General features: G+C 38.4%; 1 protein-coding gene across 2 annotated transcripts in view; it reads right to left on the minus strand.

The window, feature by feature from the left end:
• LOC143210072 (uncharacterized) overlaps positions 1-12,268 on the minus strand; it is a 64,492-nt gene that overhangs the window by 43,344 nt on the left and 8,880 nt on the right. For both annotated transcript variants that reach the window (XM_076426549.1, XM_076426550.1), the window contains exon 2: positions 11,587-12,015. In XM_076426549.1, the coding sequence (XP_076282664.1) occupies positions 11,587-11,753 (167 nt within the window). In that variant the 5' untranslated portion in view covers positions 11,754-12,015. The remainder of the gene's footprint in view (positions 1-11,586; positions 12,016-12,268) is intronic.

Raw genomic sequence — 12,268 nt, forward strand, 5'->3', positions numbered from 1 at the left:
TTTTGAGATAAATTCGAAAATATCGTCAAAAATTGGTGCAAAAGTGGTGCATCTCCGTCTTTAATCATTGTTTAAACATGTTTAAACAATCATAATGTATTAATATTGGATATCACTGTATTCGGGAAAGTCTACAGAATCTTTTGCTGTAAACAACAATTCAATATCTTTTATAATAACATCGCAATATTTGTTTAAAGTTGAAAAATATGTCTTTTTTTAAAACTCCATTTTCTCAAAAACTGGACGTATAGGAAAAAAATTAAAACCAGATTCGGAATCAGTGCAAAAAACTCTATAAGAAGGACCCAACAGTATATTGAAATCACAAAAAAAGTTGAAATTTGTTGGACAGTGTAATATACCCAGGCACAAACGACCAGCCCGTGATACGCTCGGAGAACACGCTACTGTTCGCCGGTTGAACTATAGCATCGATAAGTAAGATCGATACGAGGTGTCGGTTTAATGTCGCGTTTCAGACGCGTTGAATAGCTGTGGGTGGGAGAGACAGAAAGAAACTGATAGGGGAGGGGGGCCATGATGCGCGATACTTCGAAACCGTAGATCGAATCCCTCCAATTCGGATCGTTCATTTTTCGGTTCTTCGCCGTTCTTTATAGTCCTTTCCGCTCGAAAATTAAACATTTCTTCCGACCTAGAATAATTCCATTCTATATGATTTTCTAAGCTTTTTAAATCTTCTTTCAGCCTTTTCTTCTTAAACCTACTGTTAGGAAATACGAACACATATTAACCCTTTGCTCTCGAACCTATTTTAACTGGAAAATTAAACATTTCTTTCGACCTAGAATGAAATTCCATTCTGTATTAATTCTTCTCTTTGCGTGAACATGAAATTGATATAATACCTCGCACAGTACTTAAGTGTTTGTAATGTAAGCAATATTTTGAATAATGGTACAGCAATTTTTAGTGGCGCCTCAGAGTAGCCACTCGAGTGTTAAGGGTTAAAAAAGAAATTGTTCGTAGACTATCGTTTTTCCAAACCGAAAATAAACACTGATTTTACTCGTCGTAGTATCATTGCTTCTCGGATAACAATAATAATACTAGATATTAAAAAGACTTCTGGTAGGAGAAACAAAGAAAAACAACCACCGGGCAAAAAAGAAAACCCGTAAAACTCACGGTCAAGATTCTTCAGGTTCAAACCGTGTCGGTGCAGCTGCACCACCCACGCATATGATAGATACGCCACTGCCTTGAGTATTGTTTCTTTAATGATTCATATGGGGTGATTGTACCAAGTGTAGAGGAAGCAGTTTCCAACTGCAAATGCAATGAGCCTGTGTCGTATCGGAAATATTAATCCTGTGCATCGTCGTCGAAGGTCCCCATGTAATATACATGTGTACGCGAACCTCGCGTTGTCACGAGTGTGCTGCGAGAAAATCATTTTCGCGACGAAAATTGTCGATCCAGGAAATGCACATTTCTCATAGGCATTCTCAACAATTTTAGTACGTCGCAAATGATGCGTGCAACTTTCGTTTCACTCGTCAAATTATTTTGATTTTGGTGGATTCTCTAGGAATTTCAACTTGGCGATCAACGTGTAAAACATTCGTTGACCCGAGTTCATGGACTTCGGAGAAAATTGTCGATCCAAGAGATGGAAACTGCATGGACAATGTCCATAGACATTCTCAATAATTTTAGTACGTCGCAAGTGATGCGTGCAACTTTCGTTTAATCGTCAAGTTATTTTGATTTTGGTGGATTCTCTAGGAATTTCAACTTGGCGATCAACGTGTAAAATATTCGTTGACTCGGGTTCAGAGCCTTCGGAGAAAATTGTCAATCCAAGAGATGGAACATGGACATTTTCCACAGACATTCTTAACAATTTTAGTTTGTCGCAAGCGATGCAGTTTTCGTTTTATTCGCGAAATTGCTTTGATTTTGGTGGATGAACGGGCGCAGTGTGCAGGGGCGAACAGTGTCCGAATATCGATGGCGGTGTCGGTGTGTGCGTATTCGAGCGGTTTATTGTATATTTCACGGGAGTACTTGGCGCGGCGGCGAAGTTGTAATGCTCAGCTCGTTAATAGGCTGCAGGTCCCATTGAAATTATTGGTGGCGGGAAGTGACCCGTGGTGCGAAGAATTTTTCTGGCGGCTCGGCCCGAGACCGCACGAATTACGAGGCCTGCGGGCTGCTGTTGCTCGGGAGGTGGATATTTGTACGAGACACAAGAGACACGCACGGAAAGAGAGCGAGAGAGAAAGAGCGAATCGAGCTGGGCACGCAGAAAAGCGGGGCGAGACAAAGGACACACGAGACCGATCCTCTAAATCGGCACGTCCGTCGAGGCTCATGAATCTTGGCGAAACAGTGAAAACCCGTGCACGGTTCAGTACGCAGCAACCTGGCAGCAAGCTCACGGCGAATGGGGTTCCTTCAACGACACACACTTGCCGATTCCCCGAGTAAATTATTCCCCCCTTTCGGGTCAGCCTTCCTTCGAGCAGAGAAGCAGAGAAAGCTTTCCGAGTCGCAGACGCCTGACGTCTGACGTGGTGGCGCATTTTATTCAAATAATCGCGACGACCGAACACACCCTTACATTACTCGACAGAACGGCGCGCGGCGACCTTAAAACTACCGATCAACGATTTACTGGTGTTCGGCGACGCACGAGCCAACACAGTTCACGCTCTCGAACCTCTACCAAACCATTTTCCGTACCGTGATTCATATAGCGATCGACTCACCTCCGTTATATTCGATTTGCATGATTTTCACTTCGGGTCTACAGTCTACACGCATCGTCCACGAATTCACTGGGTTAATCGCTTCTGCTGCATAATCCCAACAATTTACCTGCCGGCAATTCTCAACGGCTGAGAACGTCCCAATAAAATATCCTTTTATCGTTCAACGAATTTATATAGCGTACCAGTTTCTTCCGAAATTATCATTTATGATGGATGCAGAGGGACCAGGTGTTTCTCGACAAAATTAAACCAAAAGGTAGGATAATAAATGCGAGAATATCAATGTATTAGTTTCGGTAATAGTTTAAAATATATGGCCGAACTGTAATATACTACATCGTTAGCATAGTTTGTTGAACGTAATTGATTCAAAGGGACATATTGAAAAAGTGGAAAATGTATCAGCTTGCCTCGGCCTTCCTTAGTATAAGGCTCGAGACTCCGGCATCGGATGCCGATCGAACTGAGAAACGCGGACAGAGGAACTCGTAATTTTATAGGTCCCTGATTAAACTTTTAAATCGAATGACCAGCGGCGGTTCACTTGGTAAGCGGAAGTAACGACCCGAGCCGCTCACCTCTGCACTACTAACGCTCCGGCGCGTTTCAGATTTGAGAACGAAGAAAGCGCATCCCCGAAACCTTTACGGGCTTAAGTTTGCGGAACGGACGCGTCGTCGGTGTTGTACCCGACGTCGTTATACCTCCTTCTGACCTCAGACCGTACCGCTATTACGTACGACTTCCTGTGACCAAGTAAAAAGAGGAATCGAAGTTTTCTCGACGACCGGACCGCTGCGCTGTTTCCCCTTTACGTTCGCGCTGCGGACAATTTCACTTCTTTCGAGTTTTCCGCCGTTCTCGCGAATCTCGAAAGAAATAACCGCATAATATATAATACGCGGCCTTACGTCTTGGGCATTTGTTGAGTTTGGTTTTATTTTACTCGAGGAATGCAGCGAGGGCAAAGTTTACAAAAACGTATGAAGTAAACAATATAATAAAAGCTTCCAACGACGACGGTGAATCATTATCCGATGCATCACGGTGTTTGGATATTAGTAAGGTGGAGTGGGGTAAGTCCGTCTACGGGGCATGTCCGTTAATTGGTTATTTTTATTATAATATGCACGAAATTTCTCTAGCTATTTATTAATGTAGCGTAAGTTAGAATTAACTATTCGACATAGATCCTCGCTTAAATCAACCCTGAACCCTTAAGGTTACCCTGAACGTGCAATATGTATTTAATAATGCATGTATTTAATAATATGTAACTGTATTCCCTTTCATATTTCAGCATAAAAGTACTTGTTTGTTTAAAAATGGATAACTATAAAACTAAACAATATAATTTAATGCAATAAGAAGCATTTTATAGCGGGTTTGTTAATCATTCTTTTCTTGCCCCATAGCACTTGAAGCAAGGTTCGAAAGCATTTTTAACTCTCAGTGACGGACTTGCACCATTTTCGAGGCAAGTGCGTCCTAGTTGACACTTTGTACAATATCCTATCGAAATGATAATTTTCAAGCAAAATTAGATTCCTACATAATACTAATTCATCAGTAATAACTGTGGCAAGAGTTTGATACCAAGAGCGTCAAGTTTTTACATACCAGAGTCCAAATTTGCAAAAACTAGGGCGGATTTACCCCACTCCACCTTAATATTACACAGCAGACTGTGCGTGCTGTTAAGGATGTTCTGGAGATATATAAAAACGCAACAAAATTTTTGAAAATTTAACAAGATATAATTCCCACTAAATTAATGCAATTACCAAAGTTTGGTTCGATTCACTGCACCGTTTAAGAATTATAGCAACTTAAAGTTTACACATTTTAACACGTCTTCTTATGGAGAATTCATAAAATTCCACTTCAAACCCTACTTAAACCTTGAAGAAACGCAACTAGAAACTCCAATTTTTTTTATATATAGTACAAATTATATAATTAATTATGTTCCAAATGTATTAGGATTCACTAAACAGTTACAGAGCAAAAAATTATAAACTGTTACAAAACGTCAAATTTATCGTGTGTACCACCGAATACAGCTACAGAGGGTACAAGTATTCGCAAAAGTTTAATGCAAAATGTACTCATGAATGGCTTTCATTGCCAATATATTGATGGATTTCGAATTTCTTGTACTTTTGTCTCCCATTGTAGGGTAACTGCACCAGTGAATGAACATTTAAGAAATTGTTCAGGAAGATATTTTATTTAAAAAAAAAATATGTGAATTAAAGGAATCTCATATATGCCAAATGGCTCCCTATACTTCATTCGTCAAAAATAAATGAACACAAATAAAATGAAATTATTATTATTTTTCTTTATTAAACGTGAAATAAAAAATATAAAAAATACCAGCCAATGAACACTACATTCTAGTAATTGAACAATGATGGTCCAATGAATGAACAAAATTACTAAACAATATTCTCCTATTTATTTAACTCTTTAATCACAAAAAATCCCCTAGAATTAATTTTCTTTGGCTCCGTTATCTTTGTTAAAACATCCTGTCTCTTGTACCAAACCGTATCTGGAATCTCTGGCCATTTCCATACCTTTCCTCTTTTCCACATTCTACCATTGTTGTCACTTCATGAACACTCTGTTCATTTACTGGGCTATGAGTAATATCGTGAACCAGTGAATAGACACAACGAATTTTTAACGAAATATTCATTTTATAGCTATTTTTGTGATTTATATTCAATATTTAAACCCTCGTACATCTATATTGTTAGTAACTTTTATCTCATGTGTAAAAGAAGAGTATAAAAACTCATGTGTAAAAGAAAAGGTCGTGTATACATACCTTACTAGTTTTAGTTATGTTGCACACATTCAACGCACTTGGTGAAAATAGGCCATCTTAGAAACTAATGGTCAATTGACCAATATAAACCAATAGGAATACAGCTACGAAAAAGAGTCATATATTCCGTTGGCCCAAGAGTCATTATCGCTATTATGCCGTGCGGCTTAAAATTTGTTGAAATATACAAAACCGTTCATTTACTGGTGCCCGTATATTCACTCTGGTGCAGTTGCCCTACCTCCAGAACATCCTCAAGATCCGTTGCAGACAAAATTCAGAAAGACCGTTTGTCTCGGTCATTATGGCGAGTGCGAGTACTAGTTATTTACCCTGCAGTTCCTGTCATAATCTGGTACTTTCAAGGTTTGCATGCTTTAGATTAAATAGTACAGATCAGGATCAAAATGGATGCTCGGTAGCCTAATCGGCCTAACTGCGGAGATTTGTCCCGATGGTTTAGTGGCCCATCAATCTTTCCCAGTAGTTACATGTCAACTCGTTGACACGGGATAGCTATTATGACTACCAATGTATATCAGGTCTCCGCTTTCGAAAAACAGAATCGCGACAACACAATGAGTCAGTTGTTGATATTGATTAATATGCGAGCTGTTCGGCTTCGGGTGGGAAAAAAGTTCGGAAGCAGTTTTACGCGACCAGCGAAGAATAGAACAATTGTAGTTTCGGCTTCGTTTTCAATTAACGGCTGAAAACTCGAACTATGACGATCCACCGATCGTAGGATGAATCATAGCGGTACGAGCGTAGGCAGTGACGTATCGTCACGAGAGATAGAGACGGAACGCAGCCAGTGGCAGACTTTAATTATTAGCAACTAATAGCTGTGCAACAATTACCTTATGATAGTTTCGTTGGTGTCGCTAATTTCGAAGTTTGAGATTTAACCTTCGGTTACTCGCACGCCACTTTTTACAGAATTGTTTACATGGAACTTTAAATGACTCCAAAATGAATACATTTTTATTCAATGAAATAATTAATAGATATTTGCTTGTGTAGTCGACACCTTTGTTTGTGAATGAAACGCTGAATTTCAAGTTTACAGACTGTAAGTACTGTATGCGAGTAATTGAAAGCTAAACACGCAGGTAAAATTGACAATCGCCGATTAGAACAACTAAAATCTCTGACCAACCGGTTAATAATAAATTGCTATAAAAATATCCAACATTTTTATTATGTTTTATCGTGAAACACAAGAAGCATTGGAACGTGTAAGAAGTAGAGTCGCGATTCAGAGAAATGTCGCGAAAAGTCCGAGCCGACTCGGCCGTTCCGTTCGAGCTCGAAATTGCCGCAACTGATTTTTAACCGTAATTAACGTGCAATCATTACCCAGTCGTCAAGTCACTGATCTGAGTCACCGCGATCGTAGAAATTACGGGAACAGTTGACGCAAAGGGGCCGTCCCGAATGTCATCGTCTGTACTTCTCGAACGAATGTTGCGTTCTGTTGTTCAAGACAACAATGATTTTTCTGCTCGAAATTCGGGGGAAGTACGCGCGTGCATTGTCCGTCACCGAGGACATACGAAGAACTTCCATGAATCCCGACACGATATTGCTACCGAGAAAACCCATCGCGTATCGAATAACGTATCGTTCACAGAATTATTGACAGTACGATACGGTATAATTAATCGTGCAAATCAAACTCCGCCGGCGTGGCGAGTCTCCGCGCGTATCGATCTTCGACCATAAACGACTTTCATCATTAATAGACAGCGGATCTTCATGCAAAATACAAATTTTCTACCCGAATTGCAACAATCTGCAGTGAAATAGAAATTTGTTTTTTCTCTTAATATGTTTCGTAGGTTATAAAAATAGTATATTTAAGTTCTTCTAGTTTGTATACTGTTTTAAATTACACCTACTCATTTTTGTCATAAAATCCGCTGTCTAATCATTTATATTCAGAAACACGGTTGCATAACTTGTGGAAGAAAAGGTGGAAGAACATAATTGAATTTGTTGTATTCTTTTAGCATCTTTCTTTGATACTTTACGAAAGACTTCACGAAAGTCTGCGAGAATGATTAAAAGGTGCAGAAAGAAGCCACGCTGTGAAAAAGAACTGTAGGTGTTCAAAGAATGACGTGTGGAAGGCAATACGATGAAAATATACATCATTTCTTGACACTTTGAATCAAGGCTATAAGAGTTACTCGCCGGGACACGTGAGTATCGTGACATGGTTCGTGATCCATGCGACGGCCGCGAGCAACGAATGGAACCGACCGTAACAATTTTAATGAAGATGATTTTCGTCGCCAGGATACGCCATCAACAGTTGAAAAGTCAATCTCTACTTCGCCATTTTCTTATTAGATCGACGCAACGTGTCGCTTAGTCGTTAGAGATCAGTTAGAAATGAGTTTCAGATTTCTAGATTCATAATGCATAACTGATTTAAAAGTCAATTGAAATCTTAATAAATGCAACTTCATAATTCACGTCGAGACCGAGTTACATTTCGAGGCGTTCGTAACAGGTGAAAGAATAGAAATTTTCGAATGAAAATAATGCCGCAGCGAAACGCTGCCTGCAAACATTACACATTGTTCGATTAATCACTTTGCAATGATATTTTTGTATATTTTGTACATTATTCTGTTATTATTTAGGCAATTTTATCTTATTCGTAAATTTTAGATAAAATTCATGGGGAAATGAAAAGTGAAAAAGCTTGAATCTGAGCGAAATGTGGCAGGTTGAGCTGATATATTTTTTAAAAGGTCGGTGAGATAAAACTGTGAAAATTTTTATAAAATTGCATTTACCTTATTCGTAAAATCTAAAATTCATAGAGAAATGAAAAGCGGAAAACCTTGAATCTAAGCGAAATATGGCAGGTTGAGCAGATATGTCTTTTGAAAGCAGGGACCCTAACTGTTATAACCAAAAAGAGAAAAGTCATGGTATATTAATCACAAATAGGGATTATAAGTAACCGAAATTTTTTTCTCTTGTTGGTAAATGTTATCGCTGAGAGAAATTCATTTCGATCACTTATAACAGTTCTCAATGAGTTTCGAATTTATTTCGATCGCTCATAAAGTTGTCGATGAAAGGAATTTATTTCGATCGCTCATAACAGTTATTGATGAAGGAAATGTGTAATAGTCATTATTAAATAGTACAACTTCCAAATGGTAGACAATTAATTATTTCATAAATTTTTTATTCATAAAATTAATTGTTACAATCATAATTTAATGTGACAAACATGAGTTTTTCCAAATTTTCTCCTGACAAATTACATCGCAAATCATCTAGCATTAATTTTAGAGCAGAAAAGGCTCGTTCAACGCTAACCTGAGTTGTTGTGTAACCTGAGCACGCTAGTTTTAATAAATACGGGAGTCTATATTTCTGATTTGTCCAGTAATCTATAATATTCTTGTCTATATCGATTCGTTTTCCCGTATGGAACAGAGTCGTTCGTGAACAAAGACAGTCAACAAACAGGTTTTGTGTTGTTCTTATGGTCTGTTGATTCGTCAATGAATTTCACAGGGTTGCTCCAACCGAAAAAGAGTAGACAACTCAATAAATAAGCAATCGAAATGAATTTTCTCAGCAATAATTATTATGAACAAGTGAAAAGAAATTCGGTCATCGATAACTGTTATGAGCGCGATTGAAATAAATGTCTCTCATTGATAACTGCTTTGAGCAATCGAAACAGTTTTTCTTCATCGATAACAGTTATCGAAGAGGATCCAGTTTTTTGGACACTAATAAATGTTCCAAAAATGTTTCTTTTTTAATCATTTTGGTCTTCGAATTTTTTTCTTTATATATTCTGTAGATTATTTTAAATTTCAATAATAATAAACTTTTTATTAATGGTTTTTATCGTAGAAAATTTTAGAATAACTGTTAGTTGTGGTCCCTGTTTGAAAGGTCGGAAAGAGATAAAACTGAAAAAATTTGAGATCGCACGGGCAACGCGACAGTGTATGGTTGCACGGCGGTAACGGGGTTAAAGAAGAAACTTTTCTCCCGTTCGGGGATACGTCAATTCAGCGTAATAATAGTGAAATATTGAATTCGAGCGTAAACTGCAATTTAATCGATTCTCCTCACGAATGTCTGGAGGACATGAGGATCCGAGGCAAGCTGAAAGGATACATCAACGAGAAAATTCTCGACGAAGCGAAATGCCGAGGATCCCGAGGGTTTCGAACGAACGCATCCTCCATCCTGCTCGTAGACTTGCGCGGATCAACGATAGTGATTGGCGATTACGTTAACCAAACACCGCGGTATACGCCCCTGCAATTTGCCCGAGGATCATCTTCCCCTAATCGTCGTGCTAATAACAGGATTACAGAGGCCTGACTATGGAATCGTATACTTATCCCTAATTCAGCGTATCGTTATTAATATGTATATATATATATATATATATATGGATGAAATTTATATAAATTTATATCTATACATATATATACATTTTCCTCGTATGATTACGCATATTTTTGTAATAATATATATCATGTTCACCGCGTATTAATCGAATTAGAGATCAATTAAATTCTGTGCTAGGAACATCGTTTCTCTCACCTCCTCGTTCGTTCGAAATTGCAAGGGGATGTATATAGATTCTACGAATTTTTTATTATTTATTACAGCCTGTTTCTTCGGAAATGTTCAAAGTGTTGTTTTTACCATGTCACCACGTTTTTATTTTGTATTTGTTTATTTTTATTTATGTCACCACGGTACACATTTTGCAATTGATTTGAAACCAACTTCCCGATGAGCTAGAGACTTGAAATTTTAAACATAGCTCAGAACAGGATGACAATGCAATATTTAAAAAAAATTTTTTTAAAGCCTATGCGTTTAGGAGATATAAACTATTAAATTTAACCGTTACACCTCCCCGCGCGACGCTGGGTAGTACGTGATCGCGATCAGCGATCCCCACTCCGCGCGACAGCGCTCCCTACTCCACTACTCGTTCCCACTCAACTGACCTCGAGCTCCGTGCGGTGTTTACAAAGTTACTATGCATTATTATACTATAATGTTTGTTTACCAAGCGAAAGAACAGTTACACCGAGATTCTCCGTCGAACCTTTATCTTTAATATTTTACCACGGCATTTGTTTTCGATATGACGCAGTCGCAATACCGTCTGATATTTACTACATGTCTGTTATAATCTCATCAAAATGTTTAAAATCGATTAAAAAATGTCACACACACACAAGACTGATAAGCAGGAAATAATTATTTAAATAAAATTAAATTTTTAAAAAATACCACGTTTTTAAAACGGTCTAAAAAGTATACAATAATTTTTCCTAGCCCCATACAGTTTCCTAACCCGGTACAGATAGTCCTGAAAATTTGTGATTGTGAATTTTTAATAGCTATGAAAATACTTGTAAGATTTAAAACATAGTAAGGAGTGTAGAGAGCAGCTGCCATTGAGATAACTCGCACAACAGTTCATACATATCATTTGAAGTGCAATAAAATTGTTAGTGATTTAGGTGAACTATTCATGCATCAATTATCTAATGAATGCACCCCACGTTTTTCGTTTCAAATCTTACAAGTACATATTTTCATAGCTATTGAAAATTCAGAATAACAAATTTTCAAGACTATCTGTACGGGGTTAGGAATCTATTTTTATTTTAATAATTATTAGTTATGAGAACGACCGATAAGGTCAGTAAATACGCGGCGAATTCTTCGTCTACGACGTAAAGACGCGCCTTCCTTGAGCTAATAGCATATATTAAAATGAAATAAGTGAAATATTATTTGTGTTTATTTCAAATGCCCTGACCCAATACAAAGACGATTGTTAGACTGCGGATCTTTGCACGTGAATTCAATTATATGTAGTGCTGTTTCTAAAAAAGAGTGTCTGTACTCGAACACAAGGGTTGTTCGATTGTAATTATGCCATTAAGAATATCGTTAAGTATGGGACGAGTGTTGGTTGAAAATGATACTCACGTGTAATGGGAATAAGAGGGGCTAGCCTGTTCGATGTGCGAAGCCGTTGACAAGCCTTGCACAATGGCAGCGGATGGGTCCCTAGCTGGCGACGAATTTTGGGCTGGCTGTACAGCGTGATGGTAGCGTTGGCACATTTCGGCCAAGTTCCACCCATGGGCATCCATATATTAGCACTGCTTCGCTTTTCTTTGGCGTACCATCCATTTCACACGTGTTGTGACACTCCCTCTTCTCTTGGTCCTTCTCTCGTGCGTTTTTACTCTATCTCACTTCCCTATAGACTCGACCGTAGGGAATCGCAACAGCGAACGACACTCGCACAACTATTGTCCGTTCGTCGATTCGAAATACGAAACATTGCACTTGAAACTCCGTAATCACTGCTGGCTGCCTCTTCTTTATTCGAATCGTCGCGACCACAGAATACTGAAACAAAGTGGAAAGTGATTTGAGCGTGCGTCGTACAGGTCCGCCGAAGGGTTAGGCTACTCGAAGGTTACCGGAAATTCGAGAAAAGAAAAACGCTGTAGCTCGTTCTAATTAATAAATGTACCTAGCAGGTGCAAATACACGTTCTTCAGAAATTCGGACGATCGCAATCCAACAGAAATATTTAATTTAGTACAAGACTTTGTTAGCGAGCGCAAGCGTCCCGGCTAGAGCAATTCGATAGCAAGCT

Source organism: Lasioglossum baleicum, chromosome 6 (assembly GCF_051020765.1).
Source record: "Lasioglossum baleicum chromosome 6, iyLasBale1, whole genome shotgun sequence".
NCBI lineage: Eukaryota > Metazoa > Arthropoda > Insecta > Hymenoptera > Halictidae > Lasioglossum > Lasioglossum baleicum.